The sequence below is a fragment of the Podarcis bocagei genome, assembly GCF_964188305.1.
Source record: "Podarcis bocagei genome assembly, chromosome: 5".
NCBI lineage: Eukaryota > Metazoa > Chordata > Lepidosauria > Squamata > Lacertidae > Podarcis > Podarcis bocagei.
The window spans coordinates 95,906,952-95,930,482 of record NC_138129.1 but is presented as its reverse complement, the minus strand read 5'-3'; the positions used below and the strand labels follow the sequence as shown (position 1 = coordinate 95,930,482).

The window sequence follows — 23,531 nt, the reverse complement described above, 5'->3', positions numbered from 1 at the left end:
TATTTGATTGCCACAATTAGGACTGTCTGAACCACTTTGCAGCCGTGGAAGTTTCGCCATCTCTGGGGTGGAGTGTGTCGGCTGATCAAAAAGGTCCACTTCATTGCTGCTATGCTGGGTCAGGGCAGGAAGTGAAGAACATTTCCATCCCTTTGAGGTGGTGAGAGGAAATTGTAAGCATGGTGACTTGATTCTGCCTTTGAGTGGACTGAGTCAGCCCTCTTTCCTTTACGGGAAGCGATCCTGCAGCTTGGCAGTACAGTGGTACCTCGGGTTACATACACTTCAGGTTAAATACGCTTCAGGTCACAGACTCTGCTAACCCAGAAATAGTGCCTCGGGTTAAGAACTTTGCTTCAGGATGAGAACAGAAATCGTGCTCTGGCGGCGTGGCATCAGCAGGAGGCCCCATTAGCTAAAGTGGTGCTTCAGGTTAAGAACAGTTTCAGGTTAAGAACGGACCTCCAGAACGAATTAAGTACCGTATTTTTCGCACCATAGGACGCACCGGACAATAGGACGCACTTTGTTTTAGAGGGGGGAGAACAAGAAAAAAAATATCTCCCCCTCTCTGCCCAGCGCCCCTTCAGTGAAGCAGCAGGAGGCGCTGCACAGAGAGGGGGAGAACTTCCCCCCTCTTGTTTTCCCGCACTAAAACAAGGTGCCGTTTAAGGTGCGTTCAGGCGGCTACCTTGGAAGCCTGGAGAGCGAGAGGGGTCGGTGTGCACTGACCCCTCTCGCTCTCCAGGCTTCAGGTTCCTTTCGACCTGTTCTTTGGGGCTGGCGGGGGGGGAAGCCCCCCACCAGCCCCAAAGAGCAGGTCAGGGAGCAGCGGAAAGGCGCAGCGGAGAGGCTCCTGCCATAGCGGCGCTTCACCTCTCCAGCCGGGAGAGAGTCGCGGGGGGGGGGCTGCTTTAGCCCCGCGCGCGCTCTCCCGGCTGGGGAGGTGACGCGCTGCTATAGAGGCTCCTGCCATAGCTGCGTGTCACCTCTCCAGCTGGGAGAGGGTCACGGGGCTATGGTGTCTTCGCTCCATAGGACGCACACACATTTCCCCTTCATTTTTGAAGGGGGGAAAGTGCGTCCTATAGAGCGAAAAATACGGTACTTAACCCGAGGTACCACTGTATGTCTTGGCTGAGAGGCGGCAGGCATCCTTCGCTGTATTTCCGTCATTAGGGCAACTGGCGCTTCGAGGTGGTTTGAAACCCAAAGTCCCATGGCGACTCTTGTCTCGATCAGGTTTGTAATGCTGATTCTAAAGCCAGTGCTGGCCAGAACGTGGGTTTTACAGAGGCCTCCTCTGCTGTCCCTTCTGCATAAACCAGGGGTCAGCAACCTTTTTTTCAGCCAAGGGCAGGTCCACCGTCCCTCAGACCATGTGGGGAGGGAGCGGACTATATGTTGGAGGAAAAAATATATGAACGAATTCCTATGCTCCACAAATAACCCAGAGATGCATTTTACATAAAAGCACACATTCTACTCATCTAAAAACACCAGGCAGGCCCCACAAATAACCCAGAGATGCATTTTAAATAAAAGGAAACCTTCTACTCATGTAAAAACACGATGATTCCCAGACTGTCCATGGGCTGGATTGAAGTTGTAGTCCAATTACATCTTGAGGGCAACAGCAAGAACTTGGCTTACCCCATCTTTCCAAAGCCCCTGAGGGGACTGTATGAGTGAATGGGTTGCCTCAAAGAAGGCAGACAGGTTTTTCTCCCATTTTGCAGAACCGAGGGAGAATTAGGCATGGCCAACCCCCAGACTTTGAGGAAGATATCTCTCTGCTCAGTATTCCTTGTTCCATGGGGAGATGGGAAATTGCTGCTTGAGTTTAGCATAGCTGTGGGTAAATGCAAATGAGTGTTGCTCTGGGCACCAGGAAGTTTGTTGTCTTTGGTAAGAGATAGTTAACCTGCGGAACTTGCTGCCAGGGGTTGTTGTGATGGCTGTAATTATACTGTATGGCTGGGTTTCTTTTCTGTTTCTTTTAAATGTTGACATACATTTGTACGTTAATGGTTTTGAAAGCCAGGATGACCAGGGACTAGATTTCTGTTTTAGGGTGTTCTTGAGGGTTAGAATATGAGGAGAAGACATTCACCCTAGAGCAGGCTTCCTCAACCTCAGCCCTCCAGATGTTTTCGGCCTACAACTCCCATGATCCCTAGCTAGCAGGACCAGTGGTCAGGGATGATGGGAATTGTAGTCTCAAAACATCTGGAGGGCCGAGGTTGAGGAAGCCTGCTCTAGAGCGCTGAATCTGTAATCTATAGCTGGAGCATTGTGCCAGTGCTTGTCTTAAGATGATGACCCCAAACATTTGCTTTTAGGCTTAGACCTCCTAATCTCACCCACAGGGAGTCTACACAGTAGTTTTTGTAGCCTATACATTTCTGCTTCCAGTTGGCTTGTCAGTCAGCATAGACAGTCATGTCTCTTTCCACCCACACTCTAATGACCAGTTTTAAATGTTATCTGCCAGACATGCCATGGTTTTGGACTTTAGGAGCCCACATCATCACAGACACAGGCTGTGGGGAGCCTGCTGGGATAAGGCAGGAATGGGATTGCCTCAGCAGCTTGGAACTGCTTTGCAGTGTCTTGGAATGATGAGATAAATTAGTTATGAGTGTTGTAAGCTTAAGCCAATTTAAAAACAGGCAGCAGATTTTTAAGAATAAAAGTTAATTGCATTTAAGTATTCAATGTATGACCAGTGGCAATTGTATTCATCCAGGAGGCAGTGCTTGCTTTAAGATCATTGATGTTTTAGGAAAGAATTCCGCATTGCAGGGGGTTGTGTTAGATGACCCTAATGAATAGCCTTCCAACTCTGCCATTCCTGTTATATGATTCTACGAATCGTATTGACTAATATGTGGGTTCAATCAGTCAATCAAAACTCACAGTACGAATCTCCAGGTGAAAGTTGTAGTGCACAACAATGCTGCAATAAATGTGTTAGTCTCAAGATGTGGGTGGCGCTGTGGTCTAAACCACTGAGCCTCTTGGGCTTGCCGATCGGAAGGTTGGCGGTTTGAATCCCTGCGATAGAGTGAGCTCATGTTGCTCTGACCAGCCTCCTGCCAACCTAGCAGTTCGAAAGCACACCAGTAAAAGTAGGTAAATAGGTACCACTGTGGCGGGAAGGTAAATGGTGTTTCCGTGCGCTCTGGTTTCCTTCACAGTGTTGTGTTGCACCAGAAGTGGCCACATGACCTGGAAAGCTGTCTGTGGACAAACGCCAGCTCTCTCGGCCTGAAAGCGAGATGAGCGGCGCAACCCCATAGTCGCCTTTGACTGTCCAGGTGTCCTTTACCTTTACCTTTACTTTTGCAAGACTCTTCGTTGCTCCAGCTTTCCAAAGTTTCTGTGGCTTGGGCTTTGAGATCACAAGGAGAGGGTGTTATTCAACTACAGAGGAGTCTCTGGCTTGGTTCACACACCTCCCTAAGCCAAAGTTTAACCATAATTTAACTTTATTAAACCATAGTTTATTAAGCTCACCATGATTAAACCACGAGATATCCCACAGGCAGTTTTTCCTGTCCCCCCTCCCCACCTGATACCCCAAAAGCCCTTTGCAGCACCCCCACTTTGCCACCCCCCTTCCCATTGGCTGAATGAAAGAGCAAGGGGATAGGAATCTTCTCACATTTTCTTTTTCCATGGCCATTCGCAGTCCATTCCCTTCCTCCATTAAAGAAACACTCAAAAATCTTAGCAGTGTAGACCACAAAACATGATCCAACCAAAACTGAGCAAGGGGTCCCATTGATTCCAGTGATCTCACCCTCCCATTGAAATGAATGGGACCAGTGACTGCTTGTGCCTTTAGCAGATTATGGTCCCCACAAGTGGCTGTCATTTCCTGACCTTTATCTCTCTCCATTGATGTCCTGGTGGTGTTCATTCTTATTCATATGGGCCATACCTTTTCAGTCTTGCATTTATTAGTAATGATTTGTGCTACATAAACCTTTTATTTGCCTCAGGGATAACTGGTGGGGAAATAATCTTTTTTCTCTGCTCTATTGATGTGTGCCTCATCTGTGTTTTGGGGAAAGCATAATCTCTTGTAAAGGAAGTCAATCAATTGGTGCACTGAAGAGAAACAGGTACAATTAACCGGTAGTTACCTTCCTTGTAGGGCAGGGGTCAGTAAGTAGCCCACAGGGGTCATTTAACCAGCCCACGAGCCACTCCCGAACCTAGCTGCCCGCTCGGCGGGTCCCCCCGTGCTGCGCTAAACTGGTACGGGGACTCACTTCTGCGGCGCTGGAAATTGCATCTGCACAGACGCAGACACTGAAAATTGCAGGCGTGTGAGCTATCCAGCCCTCAGAGGGGTCTCCGCTGGAGTGAACTGGCCCAGGCGAGATAAACCTTGCTGACCCCTTTTCAGTTTCCTTTCAATGGGAAACAGAGGGATTGGGAGGCTGCTGAAACACCCTGGACTTCTCCACTGCTCATGCCTTGCCCTACAGATTCGATTTCATAGAATCATAGAGTTGGAAGAGACCACAAGGGCCATCGAGTCCAACCCCCTGCCTAGCAGGAAACACCATCAGAGCACTCCTGACATATGGTTGTCAAGCCTCTGCTTAAAGACCTCCAAAGTAGGAGACTCCACCACACTCCTTGGCAGCAAATTCCACTGTCGAACAGCTCTTACTGTCAGGAAGTTCTTCCTAATGTTTAGGTGGAATCTTCTTTCTTGTAGTTTGGATCCATTGCTCCGTGTCCGCTTCTCTGGAGCAGCAGAAAACAACCTTTCTCCCTCCTCTATGTGACATCCTTTTATATATTTGAACATGGCTATCCTATCACCCCTTAACCTCCTCTTCTCCAGGCTAAACATGCCCAGCTCCCTTAGCCGTTCCTTGCTTCAGAATCTATGTTTCTGTGTGCGTGTTTTGAAAGAATCCATTGGTTAATTGCTTCTTCATTCAGCGATAGAAAGGTCCCATGAATCTAACTCTTGCAAATGCTGACTACTATTAGTTTTCAAGTGATATTGTAGGAGAAGAGGGGAGTTGCGTCTCTCAAGTTTCTCTCTCTCATCTGTGCATTTCATGGAGAAATGACTTTAAAAGTGACTTTAAAAGTCAGAGTTTACTCAGAGTGTGCCTACTGCCAAACGTCTCTGGTGTGAGCGGGCTGATCTGTAGTGTTTGTTCTCCAGCCCAGAATCTCCTAGCTCAGTTGGAGCTGGAGCTGGACTTGAGGTGCTAAGAGACTGGGGGCTCCATCTACACTTAAGGTTTGAAGGATGCCATACCACTTTGAACACTTGTGGCCTCCCCCAAGGAATAATGGGAACTGTAGTTTTTTCAGGGTGCTGAGAGTTATTAGGAGACCTGGATTCACCTCCCTGAGCTACAGTTTGCAGAGTGATTTAACACCCCATGGAACTCTGGAAATGGTAGCTCTGTGAGGGGAGTTGAGGTCTCCTCAAAACTCTCAGCACCCTTAAACAAACCACAGTTTCCAGGATCCCTTGGCGAAAGGCACCCCTGGTTAAAGGGGCATGACATTGCTTTCAGTCTGTAGTGCAGATTGCGGCTGGTGTTGCAGAATACGTATACTGCCTTGCCTAGACAAGGTTAGGAGGCTGTGCTCCTATTATTTACTCTTCATAATGTTTCCCATTTTCTAGGAGCTGATCTTTCAGTGTGGCGTCAGCTGTTGACACAAGGCAGAGGCACCCTCGCTGCCTTGTTTGCTTGCAAGAAACCTTTTTCATTTCAGCAAGACTACACAGCCATAAAATTTAGTTATTTATGTTCGCTTTTAAAGTATTATCTATGTTTTTATTGATAATTATCTTAGGTGTGTGCATTTTTCAGTTTTGGGGGATTAAAAATCTGCTTTATCAATAATTTTATTGTGTACTCTGCTCATAAGAAGGGACGCGGGTGGTGCTGTGGGTTAAACCACAGAGCCTAGGACTTGCTGATCAGAAGGTTGGCAGTTCGAATCCCCACAACGGGGTGAGCTCCCCTGCTCCTGCCAACCTAGCAGTTCGAAAGCATGTCAAAGTGCAAGTAGATAAATAGGTACCGCTCTGGTGGGAAGGTAAACGGCGTTTCCGTGTGCTGCTCTGGTTCGCCAGAAGTGGCTTAGTCATGCTGGCCACATGACCCGGAAGCTGTACGCCGGCTCCCTCAGCCAATAAAGCAAGATGAGCACCGCAACCCCAGAGTCGGCCACGACTGGACCTAATGGTCAGGGGTCCCTTTACCCCTTTACCTTTACTGCATATAAGAGCTTTGTGATTAAGCATCCTCTCAGTCTTCCTAAATTGACAAATACCCAGCCTGTCCAATCCAGGGGCTTCATTTTGCCTTCCAATTGTAGGGGACAATGTTGCATGCACCTATTTCAGTTGGCTCATCTGGACTCGACAGCTTTTTTGGAATTTCCCCAGCGTTAATAAAGCTTCCGATTGCCTGTGCACCCCCACATCCCCCTGCCATCCACCCCCCACCCCAATTGGGCCCACCTAATTTCCACAGCTGCAGAGTATAAAATGTGCAGGTCTTGCTTCAAGGGGGAAGCTGGGACAAAACTTCTGGGTTTGTTTCTTTTTAAAGAGATGTTGCCTTATTAGGTAAATTATCTTTGTGGCCCTGAAGGACTTCACAAAAGCACATTTGGCATTTTGTGCCACTTTCCTACAATTTATCTTTTCCAGTACCACGCTGATGCTTTGCCTTTCCTCTCGCTTTCCTCGTTCTTGCGTTGTCCATCAGGAACTGCCTTGGTAAGCTAACAATCTCTGGGAACCCCTCAAGTTGGGGACGATTCGGGGAAGGCTGAGTAATGTGTTGTGTTCAGAATGGCGCACGTCTGTGGTATGTTTCAAAGTCCTTTTTTACCGGCATCAGGTCATTATGATTACCCCTATTAGGTTAAATGAGGAAATGGAGATCAAGAGAGTTGCCCAACATCTTGCTGAGTCAGTGGCAGAGATGGAAACGCAAATGCATCTCCCGTAGGAAGTGATAATTGGCATGTTCTTAGTCCCAGGCTACAGCTCTCGTCATCTGTGGGAAGGACAGCTTGTATTCTGCATGGAATCTGAGGGAACAGAAGCGAAGCAAAATGACTCACAGTGGACGCTGCAATCTCCCTTGCTTCTCTGTGGTCTTGGTGTTCTGCCACTCTTGCCTTCTACTGCTCTCCTGGATGTTTCTCTCATCCCCTTGTCAAAATTTGGATTGTAAGCACCTGGGGAACAAACACCGTTCTTCCGTGTATGTTTATTGTGGACACCGAGGCTGTCTAAGTTATTGTTGGCATCCACCTGTCTTGAGAGATAATAATAATAATAATAATAATAATAATAATAATAATAATAATAATTTATTTGCACCCTGCCCATCTGGCTGGGTTTCCCCAGCCACTCTGGGCGGCTTCCAACAAAGATTAAAAATACATTAACATGTCACACATTAAAAACTTCCCTGAACAGGGCTGCCTTCAGATGTCTTCTGAATGTCAGGTAGTTGTTTATCTATTTGGCATCTGGTGGGAGGGCGTTCCACAGGGCGGGCGCCACTACCGAGAAGGCCCTCTGCCTGGTTCCCTGCAACTTGGATTCTCACAGTGAGGGAACCTCCAGAAGGCCCTCGGCGCTGGACCTCAGTGTCTGGGCTGAACGATGGGGGTGGAGACGCTCCTTCAGGTATACTGGGCCGAGGAGTGTGCCTTCAGGGGTGAAGTCAAATTGCTGCATGGCCGCACTGAAGTGACCTCCCTAGGGCACTCCCTAGGTCAGTGTGTATGGAGGTCCTGTGGCTGTGGTCCAAAGGAAAAGCACTAGCTTGGCTGCAAGCGTACAAGGCACAATCTAACCATCTTAGGGATGCCATTCCAGAATTGTGTAGAGTTTACTGCTTAACCTTCTCTTCTCCACAAGGCAGTGGAGGTTTAGGACCAGAGTTTTCCTTCTCCTAGATGGGATCCTTTCCCAGGAGGACAAGCCCCATCTGCCCCTCACTTCCCTCTACAGCACATGCAGAAACCAACTTTTTGACCATTGGACCCGCCATTGGCCTTGTCCGCTCAACCACCAGAACTATGGGAAGTCATAGAATCATAGAATCATAGAGTTGGAAGAGACCACAAGGGCCAACGGGTCCAACCGCCTGCCAAGCAGGAAACACCATCAGAGCACTCCTGACATATGGTTGTCAAGCCTCTGCTTAAAGACCTCCAAAGAAGGAGACTCCACCACACTCCTTGGCAGCAAATTCCACTGTCGAACAGCTCTTACTGTCAGGAAGTTCTTCCTAATGTTTAGGTGGAATCTTCTTTCTTGTAGTTTGGATCCATTGCTCCGTGTCCGCTTCTCTGGAGCAGCAGAAAACAACCTTTCTCCCTCCTCTATGTGACATCCTTTTATATATTTGAACATGGCTATCATATCACCCCTTAACCTCCTCTTCTCCAGGCTAAACATGCCCAGCTCCCTTAGCCGTTCCTCATAAGGCATCGTTTCCAGGCCTTTGACCATTTTGGTTGCCCTCCTCTGGACACATTCCAGTTTGTCAGTGTCCTTCTTGAACTGTGGTGCCCAGAACTGGACACAGTACTCCAGGTGAGGTCTGACCAGAGCAGAATACAGTGGCACTATTACTTCCCTTGATCTAGATGCTATACTCCTATTGATGCAGCCCAGAATTGCATTGGCTTTGTTAGCTGCCGCGTCACACTGTTGGCTCATGTCAAGTTTGTGGTCAACCAAGACTCCTAGATCCTTTTCACATGTACTGCTCTCAAGCCAGGTGCCCGCCATCTTGAGATGGGTGTCCCTAACTCACTGAGGGTTTGAGATCCATCGGCTGCCTTCACCTGGTTTAGCTGGCCAGGTTGGGTCAGGGGCGGGTCGCCCCGTGTGTCACCACTGAGGGGGGTGACAAAATGCCGGGCGGCACTCGCCGTGGGGCCTGCAGCACGCCCGAGCCACGCGTCTCTCCTGGGAGTAATGTGGTGGCTTGGGCTCCCGCAGGCTCCACGCTGCCCCAAACGGTACGCCCACCGCCTCCTCCTCAGCTGAAGGGCGGCCGAGTGGAAGGAGGCAGGCAGACTCCCTGGAGGCCCCGCGGAGCATCCTGCCTTGGCTCGCCCCACAGGCGACTGACCCAGTTGGCTGGGTTGGATCCTGCACAGTAGCTGGCCCTGCTCCTGTCAAAGCTGGCAGAAGTAAAATACGCACATCAGAGGTGCTACAAGGAGAAGCTCCTGCTTCTCAGAGTAGCAAACAAGTCTGACCTGGTAGAATTAGTGGTGTTGCTTGACCCTGCTCCATTGGTGAATGGAGACTTCCTTGACTGGGTGTGGTCAATCCCTCTCTGCAGTTCCTCTCAGTCCCTCTAGAGCTTTGCTGTTGGAAAAGGGGTAGAGTTCCTGCCTGAGGTCAAGGGTTTGAGACCTTCTGCTGCCTTTAGTTGGGCCACATGCCGAGTTAGTTCCTCCTCCTCGTCCTCTGTGGCCAGGCTGTACTTCTGTACGTTTCTGAGCACAATTCAAAGTGTTGGTGCTGACCTTTAAAGCCCTAAATGGCCTTGGTCCAGTATACCTGAAGGAGCGTCTCCACCCCCATCATTCTGCTCAGACGCTGAGGCCCAGCACCGAGGGCCTTCTGGCGGTTCCCTCACTGCGAGAGGCCAAGCTACAGGGAACCAGGCAGAAGGCCTTCTCGGTAGTGGCGCCCGCTCTGTGGAACGTTCTCCCACCAGATGTCAAAGAGAACAACTACCAAACTTTTAGAAGACATCTGAAGGCAGCCCTGTTTAGGGAAGCTTTTGATGTTTGATGTATTACTGTATTTTAATATTTGGTTGGAAGCCACCCAGAGTGGCTGGGAGCGCTCCCTCTGCGCTTTGGAGGCTTCGCGTTGCTATCGCTGAAGCCAGGGAGCCTGCATTCACTCCATAGGACGCACATACATTTCCCCTTCATTTTTGGAGAGGAAAAGGTGCGTCCTATAGAGCGAAAAATACGGTATATATCTCGATTTTTCCAATTTTATACTCGGGGCACCTTGAGCAGTCCAATTGTCTCTTGGTGTCTATAATTCTTTGCCTGACCCAACCCCAGGCTTAGAAAGGCTTGAGAGGCGATGGGTGTGGTAACTGAGGCCAAGTTCCGATGAGTTCAGCAAAGCAATTCCAGTAAATCTGTGCCTGAGCTGGGATTTGACCTCCGGCCTTGTGGGTCCACGTGCAGCCTCTGTCTTCAAGGTAGTCGGGGCTATGTAGTTTGGCCACGGATCAAGCATGTGGATGGGCGAGCAGCTTTGCCACTCCCATGAAACAAGAGTAAGGCGTGGCAAGGAATGGGAATTTTAACAAGGGCTTCCTTAATCTCCAAGGCAGTTGGGACCAAAAGCCTAGGGTGGAGCAGCTGGGATTTGGGCTGCTGTTGTGACTCCCTGCTAAGGGTGGCGACTGAGAGTGTCTCCTGATGCAGAAGGTTTGCAATGTGCCGTCTGGAAATAGCTCTCTTGGTTAACACCTTCTGCTGTTCCTTGTAGTAACATGTCCTGAGTCTGAATTTGAGTTCCTTAAATTTGCTCAACACAACGTTTTGACTGATGTCGAGGGAATACAGTGGTACCTCGGGTTACAGACGCTTCAGGCTGCAGACGCTTCAGGTTACAGACTCCGCTAACCCAGGAATAGTACCTCGGTTAAGAACTTTGCTTCAGGATGAGCACAGAAATCGTGTTTTCGCATTGCGGCGGCAGCGGGAGGCCCCATTAGCTAGAGTGGTGCTTCAAGTTAAGAGCAGTTTCAGGTTAAGGACGGACCTCCAGAACGAATTAAGTACTTAACCCGAGGTACCACTGTAATGGAATGAGACTAAAGATGGCAGGGTCAAGACTGGAGGCCCAGAAGCAAGCAAGATGTTGGGGAAACTTGTGGGGTTGGGGGGGGGAAGCAGTTCAGTCTGTGCCTGAGGAACCAGCTCAGAGTCAGCTCTTCTGGACCAGGGTATTCCTTGTAGATGCAATATGGCACATGTCGCTCCTATGGTTTTATTCTTACAACATCCCTGTAAGGTAGGCAGATTATGACTGGTCCGAGGTTGCCCACTGGACTTCATGGTCCAAGCTGCAACTTGAATCCAGGTTTCCCTGGCCTTAGTCTAACATTTTAGTAACACATGAAAGGAGCCTTGCCTGGGTCAAGCCAACTGTCTGTCTGGACCAATATTCTTCCTCTGTCAGGCCCAAATCCTGATACTTTAGGATTTTTTGAAGTGCTAAGTGCATATATAAGCACCACTGTATTTCATGCTGTCCTTCTTCAAGCCTCTTGCAAGTATAAGATATGGGGACAGTGAAACCTCATGAAAATCCAGGTCAAATAATTCCTGCAGTAATGTCCAAATTAACATATTTTCTAACAGATCGAGAAAGAAGACAATTTCTTGGCAAAACAGCAGAAGGGTATTGATTATAGTAAGAGATACGGTTTTGAGCCGAATAAGATTTATGGATTTATGATGTGCTAATATTTGTGAAGGAGCGTTATGGAATATATATCATTTCTTATGAGGTAGATCAAGGACCTTATGAGAATGCCGCTTTAGAATTATTTTAACATGGGATCACTGCCGGTAGGAAGATTAAAGCATATCTTCTGGGTAAGCGTTTGGTTAGTAACCTTATTGTTAAGTGGTTATTTAGAGATCATGGTTTTGTTGTTCAGTTATGATTAAGAATCTTATTCATTTTGTGTTATAATTACATATGCTGCTATGATAAGAAATAAATAAGTAAGAAATAAATAAGAAAATGGGAGGGACCCATTTGTTGGCAGAAGCCAACAAACTTCCAATCCCCACAGACTTTTGTTCTTTTCAAAAAGTGTACAGTGGTGCCCCGCAAGACGAATGCCTCGCAAGACGGAAAACTCGCTAGACAAAAGAGTTTTCCGTTTTGGAGGTGCTTCGCAAAACGAATTTCCTATGGGCTTGCTTCCCAAGACGAAAATGTCTTGCGAGTTCCTGCTGGGTTTTTCCTCCCCCCCTTTTTCTAAGCCGCTAAGCCGCTTATCAGCTGATCCAATCAGCAGATAAGCCGCTAAAAGCCGCTAATAGCGCTAATCCGCTAATCCTTCAATGGGCTTGCTTCGCAAGACGAAAAAACCGCTAGACGAAGAGAATCACAGAACGGATTCTTTTCGTCTTGCGAGGCAGTACTGTATTTCCGTTGCCCTTCATCATGGATTTTCTGGGTTGTTGGTACTTCCTAAAATGTGGTCTTTGATGGTTTGAACCTTTTCTATGCATTAGAATGGGGTTCTTGACCAACTTTATGAATAAGTTGATCCCATCTTACACAACTCCTTATTAAATTGCCACACACACGTCTGTTCATGGAGAGTGACAAACTCAAATAAATATATAGAGTTGTATAGTCTGTATGTGAACTTCAGCCTTTCCGGCCATTAAAAGCTCTCCAGTCATCTCCCAGGTCGTGGTCTCCTCCTCCTCTTTGATTTCATCCTTCTCCTTACTCCTCTTTCAACCTTCACCTTGGTTGGCCTGCAGGGCCCCTCCTCCTCTTCACTTCTGTTCCTGCTTCTCTTCCTACCTTTTGTTCCCATGATCTTTCTTCCTATCCAACTCTTTGCCTCTCAAGGCTCAGCCAGTCTCTGTCATAAGCTAAAAACCACATGGAAGATAATACTAGTCAACTTTGTTCCGGTAATTTTTCTGTACTGTAGAAGAATGAGCAGGTGTATTCCTTAACACACAGGTTTTCAACCTTTTTGAGTCCACGGCTCCCTTGACCAACGACATTCTTTCTGCGGCACCCCTGTGGGGCTCAGGTGCCCAGTTATGTCACCCCTTGCCTGCAGAGCTGGCAGCCTCTCACCCTTTCTTGAACACCTTCCTTTGTAGGGTGTTCCCTCAGCCTCCTCTCCCCTCCCCTCTCCTTGGGACAGCGGCTGCTGGCACCCCTGAGCTGCCCCCCCTCCACCCCAAAGAGAGGTGCCTCCACACACTGCCCCACAGGGGCCTGGGAAGCACCCCCTGGCCAGCCCCAGAGGCACCATTCACCTGCCGAGCCTGTAGCCAGGGCTGCTGCAACAAACAGCTGTGCAAGCCTTGGGAGGGAGAGGCACAAGATGCGAGGAAGGGGGGAAAAGAGGGATGGAGGCAAGTGTTGCCCATGGCACCCCTGACCATCATTCAAGGCACCCTAGGGTGCAACAGCACACTGGCTGAAAACCACTGTCTTAATAGAGTGGAAAGGAAATAACGCCATCTGTCTGTCTCTATCATCTCTATCTATCTATCATCTATCTATCTATCTATCTATCTATCTATCTATCTATCTATCTATCTATCTATCATCTATCTATCTATCTATCTATCTATCATCTATCTATCTATCTATCTCTATCTATCTATCTATCATATCTATCTCTCTCTCTCACACACACACACACACACATCTATCTCTCATCTATCTATCATCTATATCTATCTATCTATCTATCATTTATCTATCTATCATCTATCTAATCTTAACCCGAGGTACTATTTCTGGGTTAGCGAAGTCTGTAACCTGAAGCGTCTGTAACCTGAAGCGTCTGTAACCTGAAGCGTATGTAACCGGAGGTACCACTGTATCTATCACCTGTCTCTATCTATCTATCTATCTATCTATCTATCTATCTATCTATCTATCTATCTATCTCTATCTATCTATCTATCTATCTATCTATCTATCTATCTATCATCTATCTATCTCAGTGTTTCCCAACCACTGTTCCGCGGCACACTAGTGTGCCGCGAGATGTTGCCTGGTGTGCCGCGGGAAAAATTAAAAAATTCGAAAGATTATTATTTTTTTAAGTCAAATTTTCGATTGGGGCGCCGTCACTAGATGACCCCTGGGGTTCCCTCCCTCCCTCCCGCTCTGCGCCTCCCTCCTCCTCCTCCTCCTCCTCCGGGGAGGCCCTTCCTGGCTCTCGGCCAAGGCTTGGCGGCTGCCACTCACTCGCTCGCCCACCCGTCCCTCCATCCCTGCACCCGGCCTCTCCCCCTCCGTCCCCGGCGCGGGGGCTGCCGGGATCCGTAGTCCCCTCGCCCTTGGGCTCTGCGCCCGCGCGGGGTGCGCGAACTACGTTTCCCAGCGTGGCCTGGCGGGCCGGGCGTTTTGTTTGAAGCGCTCTTCTCCCGGCCATGGAATGAGCACAGCGGCGGCGGCTGGGCGGGCAGGGGCTCTTCCGCGCAGACCCCGCGCAGCCTGCCTGCGCCCCCGCGGAGATCGGGCGGCAGGATGGAGCCCGGGGATCCCCGCGGAGGCGGAGCGGCGGCGGAGGCTGCCCCCCAGGTAGGGCTGCGTCGGGGGGGGGGTTATTTTTGCAATGCTGCATCCGCGCCGGAGGGGACGCATCGGACCGCGGGGAGACCCCTTGGCGGGCGTGCAAGGCAATGCATGCGTGCAGGCGTTGCATGGAGTGCAGTGCAATGCAATGGCAACGCGGCGCCCTGCATGCATGCATGCAACTTCCACCGGCGCTCTGGACTTGGCAGGTGAGGGGGGTCCCCAGTGGGCGGCAGAGAGAGCCGGGAGGGCGAAGGGGAGCCGGGGGGGAGCAGCGCTGCTCCCCGAGCCGAGCCCGGGGGGAAACTTCGGCGTCCTTGCGCCGGGTGTTGGAAGCGGAGGCTGGCAGGGGCCCCTCACCTGCAAAACCTGGTCGCCTCTCATATATTTCGTGCATTGCATTCATCGCCCGCTTTCTCCTCCAAGGAGCTCCCGGGGGCACGCGTGGTTCTCCCCGTGTTATCCTCGCAACAACAGCCCCGCGAGGTGGGTCAGGCGAGTGGCCCAAGGGAGCACCCAGGGATTGTCCTGGCCAGGTGGGGTGATTTGAACCCTGCTCTCTGCCCGGTCTTCGTCCTCATTTAGCCCCCACATGCGCATGACTGTGCATGACTGAGGTTTTCCCCCCTCGTCTTGGCTATGGTGTGAGTCTGTGCTGTTAATTAATGGGGTTCTGCCTTCGGAGAAGATGAGCCAGCCCTCAAGGAGGTGATTATGTAATTTGCTAGCAATTCATGTCCCTCCCGGCGTGACGCTGCGCGCTGACGTCACGGGGCTGTAATGGTGGTGTGCCTCGAGATTTTTTTCATGAAACAAGTGTGCCTTTGCCCAAAAAAGGTTGGGAAACACTGATCTATCTATCTATCTATCTATCTATCATCTATCTATCTATCTATCATCTATCTATCTATCTATCTATCATCTATCTATCTATCTATCATCTATCTATCTATCTATCATCTATCTATCTATCTATCTATCTATCTATCTATCTATCTATCATCTATCTATCTATCTATCTATCTATCTATCTATCTATCTATCTAAAATAATAATTTTTATTCTGCTGTCTGTATCTTATTCCCCCTCCAGATTGGAGACCTGCTGTGACTCTGGGGGTCCTAGACTGTGCTGAGGCGAGCAACCAGAAAATCTGCTCGGATTTCGGGATCACCGGCTACCCAACACTGAAGGTAAAGTTGCCTTCGGGGTAGGTGAGGGCAAGTTCAAGGGTGGCGGCGCTGCAGCTAGTTCAGCTGGATCCTCCTATTGTGTTAGGATTGATGCCGAATGCCCTGTGCCTTTGCAGAAGGGAAGCAGGAGAGTAGGAGCCCCTAAACTGAAGGAGGGGGCCCTTTCTGTAAAACCAGGCCTTTGTTCAGAAGGCAAAGCAGGAAAATCTGGTTTGCCTGGTTAAACGGAGAGATTTGATTGATCATAGTTCTATGCTGCTTTCTCAAATTGACTTACAAACAATAAATAACAGTAGCATAACAAAACACAAAAGAACACCACAAATACAATGTAAATACAGTGTTACCTTGGGTTACATACTGTCAGAGCTGCTTCCAGATCCTAGCTCACAGAGGATCACGCTAGCCAGCGGTCATTAAGTAAAAGTCTTTATTGAATTACAGTTTCCATTCTCACGCTGCTGTCTGCAACTCTACGTCTACTAGCTAGATCGGCGAGGCTCCGTCTGAGTCTCCGCCCCGTGCGCACCAACTTAATATCCTAGCCTTGCTCCACCTTTTCCTCCTGACTGTCCTCCTCTGGGTCCCTCTACCCCCCGGGGCTTCTTCCTTCCGGGATTCTTCTGACGCTGACCCGGACCCTTCTGCCTCCTTGCGCCGGGCTTTAGGACCTGGTTCCCTTTCGGGGCTGCTCACTGCGCCGCCTTCCTCTGCATTTGAACTTGGCGCGCGCGCCCAACCTTCCACTTTCCTCTTAACCGTTTCTTCGCTCCCTGATGGAGGTGTGGCCACTCCTGACTCCTGCCCTCCCTCCTGTGGTGAGCTGCCAGCGCTTCCCCCCTGGCTCCTTTCCTCTTCCCTGCTTCCTGGCGGTGACGCTGGTCCCGATTTCCAGCTGCTCCCCCCTGAGTCTCCTCTGGCTCTATCTTCCTGGGGTGCCTCCCTAGACTCCCCCCTTGCCCTGGCCACTGGTGCTCCTTTCTGTGAATCCTCTGATTCACTGGAAAGACTGGGAGATCTCGGGTCGTCGTCATCACTCATCCTTTCCTCTGTCTCCTCCCCTTCGCTCTCTGTTTCCTCCCTTGCCCGTGCCTCTGCACCTAAACCCCTGACATCCATCCCCCCCTCGAAGCCCCCCAGTCCCCCCTCCCCTCCTTCCGGTGCTGGAGCTGGGGGCTGCTGTTGCAAAGGGACGAACGTCGGATATCGGTCGCTTCCCGTGGCAGGCCTCCATCGGAACTCTTCCGGGTCTTCCTCTCTGCTCTCGTTGACGACAGTCACCTCCTCTTCCATCTCTGTGCCGCCGTGCTCGAAACCCGGGTCGTCCCCGAAAATGTCCATGTCCGTCTCTCCCGCACTTCCTCCAGGCGGCGTTGCTCGGCCGGAACAGTCCAGCCACTTCCTGCGGAACTGCTCCTCCGGCCTATCGTCCCACCAATACGAGGGTTCTGAGACAGATCCCGAGGGTGACCCCTCCGGGGAACGGACGTCTCGTGTTGGTTCCTCGTCCGAGTCGAACCCCCTGAACGTGCTGTCCGAAAGCGTGGGCGTGAAAAGCCAGTCGTCGAAAAAGTCTGCTGGCATAGGTCTATGTGGGAAGAGGGCATGAAACTCGTCTTTGAGCAGAGGTTCGTCCAAAGCGTAGCCCGGCACCCAGCTGTTCGCACTGGCCGGGGTGCCCTCCCTGGCGAGAAAGTATTCTACTCCCTCTTCCCCCCATCTGGAGTCCAAAATCTCCGTGACTTCGTTGATGCGCTCCTCCTGTGCCACTCCCGCGTGCCCCGTTCCTTCTCTGAGCGGACTCGGCGCCGTTCCGGGTTCCTGGAACCTGTGCGGTGCCTTGTAGGGAGTGAGCACCGATCTGTGGAACACCGGATGCATTCTGGAACCCTCCGGAAGCGCCAGCCTGAAAGCCACCGGGTTGACCTGCTCTTCGACTTGGTAGGGCCCCAGTTGTTTATGCCCTAGTTTCTTCTTGGCCAACGACCTGGCCGGCACTGCGTGGGCTGCTAACCAGACCCAGTCTCCCACGTGGAGCTCTTCGCCAACCCTTCTGTGTTTGTCCGCTTGTACCTTGTATGCGTGTTTAGCCAGCTCCAGGTGGCGCCGCAGCTGATCGTGGACTTCCTGCAGTTCCGACGCGAACGCATCTGCTGACTGCGGCTCCCCTTCTCCCCTGCATTCCAGTCCCGGGAAGGTTCTAGGGTGCCGCCCGTTGTTGGCGAAGAACGGCGTGACGCCCGTGGATACGTGCTTCGTGTTGTTGTAGGCAAACTCTGCAAGCGGCAGGTAATCCACCCACGTCGCAGGCTGTTGGTTTGCATAACATCTCAGGTACTGCTGCATGATGGCATTGGCTCGCTCCGCTTGCCCGTTGGTCTGCGGGTGTCTCGCCGACGCCAGATTGATCTTGACGTTTAGGAAGCCCATCAGCTTCTGCCAGAAGTTCGAGATGAACTGCCGCCCGCGGTCGGACAGAATAGACCGTGGCAGACCGTGAACCTTGAACACGTGGTCTATGAAAAGTTTGGCGGTTTGCTCTGCCGTGGCCACCTTAGCACACGGAATGAAATGCGCCATCTTGGAGAACAGGTCCACAACCACCAACACTGCCGTCTTGCCCCTTGAGCTGGGCAGATCCGTGACAAAGTCCAGAGCCACCCTTTCCCAAGGTTCGACCGGAGTTTGCAGCGGCTCCAACAGTCCAGCCGGCGGTTTGTGCACCGGCTTTGCCCTCTGGCAGGTGTCACACCTCGCCACGTAGTCTGCGACCTCCCCTCTCATTCCAGGCCACCAGAAATCCCTGGCTACTAATTCCACCGTCTTCTCCTTGCCAAAGTGCCCGGCCGTGGGTGCGTCGTGCAGCTGCTGTAGCACCTTGGCTCGAAGTTCGTCACCCGGCACGTAGATGGCCCCTTTACGGATGAGCAATCCATCTCGTAGCTGGAAACCGTCGGCCGCTGCCTTGCCCCTTTGCACCTCTGCCATCTTTGCTCGTGCGAAGGAGTCCCCCTGCAACGCTCGCCGCACCGCCTCTAGGTCCACGGTCGCCGCGGCGCACGCCCACACTGTCGGTGCAAAGATGTGCATGGCGGCCGCTGGTGTTGCGTCCTCCAGATACTGTGGCTTGCGGGAGAGAGCGTCTGCCATGATGTTGGTGTCCCCCGGGACATACTCAATGCGGAAGTCGAAGTCCGCAAAGAACTCAGCCCAACGTATCTGCCTCTGGTTCAGGAACTGTGCCGTGCGCCAGTGTTCCAGATTCTTGTGGTCCGTGCAAACCTGCACCGTGTGCTTGGCGCCGATCAGAAAGTGCCTCCACGCCTTGAACGCTGCATGAATGGCCAGCAACTCCCTGTCCCATATGGTGTAGTTCTGCTCGGACTTGCTGAGCTTCCTGGAGTAAAACGCTCCCGGCCGCCACACGCCCTGCGGGTCCTTCTGCAGCAGGACCGCCCCCACTGCTCTGTCCGAAGCGTCTGTCTCCACCCTCATCGGCATGCTGGGGTTGACATGAAGCAACTGCTCTTCCGACGCGAAGAGACGCTTGAGGGCCTGAAAGGACTGCTCCGCCTGCTCTGTCCAGATGAACTTCTTCTTCTTGGAGCTAAGGGTGTCAGTGATGGCCGCCGTCTGCATCGCGAAGCCCTTGATAAACTTGCGATAGAAGTTCGCAAAGCCGACAAACCGTTGGACCTCCTTCCGGTTGCGTGGGCTCTTCCAATCCAACACTGCTCGAACCTTGGCGCTGTCCATGGCGAGCCCCTTGTCAGACAGCTTGTAGCCCAGAAAATCCACCTCCGGCACGTCAAATTGGCACTTCTCCAGCTTGGCGTAGAGCCTGTGTTGCTTTAGCCTGCCCAGCACTTCCTTGACGTGCTTGTCATGTTCTTGCTGCGACTCCGAAAAGATCAGGATGTCATCCAAGAAACAGACGCACGTCTTGTAGAGAAGTCCCGCCAACACGTGATGCATAAATGCTTGAAAAACGTGAGCGCCATTTTGCAATCCAAAAGGCATAACTCTGTATTCGTAGGTACCCAGTGGCGTGAACATGGCTGTCTTCCACTCATCACCCTCCCGCATGCGAATGAGGTTGTACGCCCCCCGCAGGTCCAACTTGGTGAACACCTTTCCCTTCCGTACCTTCGCCAGGAGGTCGTCGATGCGGGGCATGGGGAAGTCCGACGGCTTGGTCACACTGTTCAAAATCCTGTAATCCACTACGAGTCTTTTCTGGGGCGTGTCTCGCTTCTTAACAAAGAATACAGGACTGCCCCCCGCTGCCTTAGACTCCCGGATGAAACCGCGCTCCAAATTATGATCGATGAAGTCTTTGAGTTCCTGCAGTTCGTCCTCAGACATGGAATACAGCTTCCCTTTAGGCAGCGCCGCCCCCGGCAGCAGGTCAATTTTGCAGTCATATGGTCTGTGAGGGGGTAGCCTGTCCGCCTCCTTCTCGCAGAAAACTTCCAGAAATTCTGCGTACTTGTGGGGAATCGCTTGCAGCGTGCCTAGCAGCAGCTGTGACTCCTCTTCGTCTCCTTCCTGCCTGGGTACGATGCAGTGTTCAGCACAAAAGGAAGAGCCGAAGACCAGCTGCCTCTGGAACCAAGCCATCGTTGGGCTGTGCTTGTCCAGCCAACTCATGCCCAATACAATGGGCGTGTCAGACAGTTGAGTGACGTTGAAGCTGATGACTTCCCTGTGATTCCCAAGTCGCATCACCATTGGTGGCGTCTGCTTCACCACTTGCCCCCCTAGCAGCTCCCTGCCATCCACCGTGACAACCTGCAGGGGCAGTGTGGCCGGCAGCAACTGCACAGCGTGCCTGTCGACAAATTCCTGCCCTATAAAGTCCGCGTTGCTGCCGGAGTCGATGGTGATTGGCACGTCCATGGTGATTCCATTGGGCAGCTGGAGAGATGCTGTGAGCCTCACTACTGGTTTGGGCGGGAGGGGGTTCACTGGCTGTAAAATTTCTGGGGACTGCGTCACTAACACGTCTGGCTGGGCCCCAGTGCCTCTTCCTCCAGCCAGACATCGTCGTTTCCCTGCTGTGGTCCTCCCTGCTGCGTTGCTGCAGTCACCATTGCTGAGGCTGCAGTAAGCTTGTGGGGCCTCTGGGGACACTCTTTCGCCATATGCCCTGGCAGCTCACAGACGTAACACTTCCTGGTCCCTCTAGGAGGCTTCGCCTTCACTGCTGCCGGTGCTAGGGCTCTGGTTGCTGACTGAGCCCTTGCACCTCCAACCTCCATAGGTTCGGCTCCTCCTCCTGGCGGAGGCGTGGATTGCGCCCGCGCTGCTTCTCTGGGAAAGAAGGAGGGGCCCCCGGCTGGTTCGCGCCCTCCACGTCCTTCGTCCTTGCTCCACTGACGTCCTTCCAGCCTCACCCCCACTGTCAGTGCCCTCTGAACGACCTCCTGGGTGGTTCGGGGTCTCTCCCCCCTCGCTATCTCATCTTTAATCGAGTTGTGCAGTCCCTCCCAAAAGAGGTCTCTTACAGGAGCCGAATCTCTGTCCCATTCCAGGGCGCTGACCAAGGCGAAAAAGCGGGCATGATACTGTCTGACGCTGGCCCTCCCTTGTCTCAGCCCATGCACCTCCTTCCGTGCAAGATCAATGTCAATACTTGATAAGAAACACCCATCCATCGCTTTAATAAAGGCATCCGCATTCTGGAGCGCCGGATCGTTATCTCTCCATAAATTGCGCAACCATGCTTTCGCCTCCCCATGCAGATGGGACATGATGAACCCCACTCTCTCCTGTTCATCTCTAAAGTCTTTATGCAACAGTTGCAGTGCGCACAGTACGTCGGCTCTAAAGTTGGGATACTGTTGCAGGTTCCCATCGAAGTGAGAGAGCAGCCCGCCTGTCCGTCTCGCCAACCCAATTCCCTCCTGCCGGGGTGTTTGCTTTGCCAGTACGTCTAACCTGACCTGGAGATCCCTGCAGGCGGCAGCTGCCTCGTCCTCTCTCTTCCTGGATGCAAGAACCTCGGCGTTCAGTTGTGCCACTGCTTTTCTGAGGTCCTCTATCTGCTGCTCAGCCGTCATGTCTCCTGCCGTTCGTGAGCTCGCTAGTGGGCGCCTGTTTCTCTCCCCTCCTCGAGGCTGCAGATGCCCACAATGTAGGGACGGAGCCTACTGTCAGAGCTGCTTCCAGATCCTAGCTCACAGAGGATCACGCTAGCCAGCGGTCATTAAGTAAAAGTCTTTATTGAATTACAGTTTCCATTCTCACGCTGCTGTCTGCAACTCTACGTCTACTAGCTAGATCGGCGAGGCTCCGTCTGAGTCTCCGCCCCGTGCGCACCAACTTAATATCCTAGCCTTGCTCCACCTTTTCCTCCTGACTGTCCTCCTCTGGGTCCCTCTACCCCCCGGGGCTTCTTCCTTCCGGGATTCTTCTGACGCTGACCCGGACCCTTCTGCCTCCTTGCGCCGGGCTTTAGGACCTGGTTCCCTTTCGGGGCTGCTCACTGCGCCGCCTTCCTCTGCATTTGAACTTGGCGCGCGCGCCCAACCTTCCACTTTCCTCTTAACCGTTTCTTCGCTCCCTGATGGAGGTGTGGCCACTCCTGACTCCTGCCCTCCCTCCTGTGGTGAGCTGCCAGCGCTTCCCCCCTGGCTCCTTTCCTCTTCCCTGCTTCCTGGCGGTGACGCTGGTCCCGATTTCCAGCTGCTCCCCCCTGAGTCTCCTCTGGCTCTATCTTCCTGGGGTGCCTCCCTAGACTCCCCCCTTGCCCTGGCCACTGGTGCTCCTTTCTGTGAATCCTCTGATTCACTGGAAAGACTGGGAGATCTCGGGTCGTCGTCATCACTCATCCTTTCCTCTGTCTCCTCCCCTTCGCTCTCTGTTTCCTCCCTTGCCCGTGCCTCTGCACCTAAACCCCTGACACATACGCTTCAGGTTACACACTCCGCTAACCCAGAAATAGTGCTTCAGGTTAAGAACTTTGCTTCAGGATGAGAACAGAAATTTTGCTCCGGTGGTGCGGCAGCAGCAGGAGGCCCCATTAGCTAAAGTGGTGCTTCAGGTTAAGAACAGTTTCAGGTGAAGTACGGACCTCCGGAACGAATTAAGTACTTAACCTGAGGTACCACTGTAATATAAAACAATAAACAAATCATCAAGAAAATAATTGCAATCTATAAAGCGAAACAGCAACTAAAAAATAAGCTAAACATCACAATTACAGCAAGTCATGCTACATGATTAACAAATCATTTATAATCTATAAAACAACGTTAACAGCATTAACAAAATAGCAAATGGGGGGGGGGAAGCTAATTGCTGTTAAGTTCATACATACACTTCTCATGCCCCCATGCTTCATAATCTTTCACTCTGTTCAGTTCATTAAAATATGCATAGAATACACACAACGCCCATTGCTAAGCCTTCTCAGCCCAACGCTCCTCCTCCTGGGGTCCTCAGGCCATGGGGGAGACTGTGGGGCAGGGCTGGTGGGAGCCAGTGAGCTTGTAGGCACTGGGCGCTGGTTGAAGGTCCTGCTCACCTGTCTCATCTCAGTAATGGAGATTACTGAGCAAGGATGGATGGAGCAAATAGAGTTACCTGTGTGTACCTGCAGGAACCCTTCCTAAACAAAAGATCTCCCTTGCAACGATGTCATCAGAAGGGCCTATAAACTTTTACTAGCCTACCTGCCCTCACATACCTGTGTTAGCCAATTGTGGTGATGATGGCAGGGAGAAGAACCGTGGCTCTTCTGGTTTACAAAAGCTTCCCCACCTAGCTATCTGGAGAGGTTTCTGACTTACCTACTTTGCCAGGCAAGCAGAGTGGATTTTTTTTATATTTTTCAAGCATTTTTATTAAGAGGATAGAAGCTGAAAACAGCTGTGTTTAATAGAAAGCAGCTGAATGGATTTTGAAGTTTAAGCACTTTGCTTATATGCAAAATATTTTTTGAAATTGTTGTTGTTTCCAACAAATTT

General features: G+C 51.4%; 1 protein-coding gene and 1 long non-coding RNA gene across 2 annotated transcripts in view; one reads left to right on the top strand and one right to left on the bottom strand.

The window, feature by feature from the left end:
• QSOX1 (quiescin sulfhydryl oxidase 1) overlaps positions 1 to 23,531 on the top strand; it is a 92,641-nt gene that overhangs the window by 15,619 nt on the left and 53,491 nt on the right. The window contains exon 2 of the mRNA XM_081194378.1: positions 15,461 to 15,561. Within this exon, the coding sequence (XP_081050504.1) occupies positions 15,461 to 15,561 (101 nt within the window). The remainder of the gene's footprint in view (positions 1 to 15,460; positions 15,562 to 23,531) is intronic.
• LOC308587194 overlaps positions 1 to 23,531 on the bottom strand; it is a 196,957-nt gene that overhangs the window by 132,169 nt on the left and 41,257 nt on the right. The gene's annotated exons all lie outside the window — the stretch shown is intronic.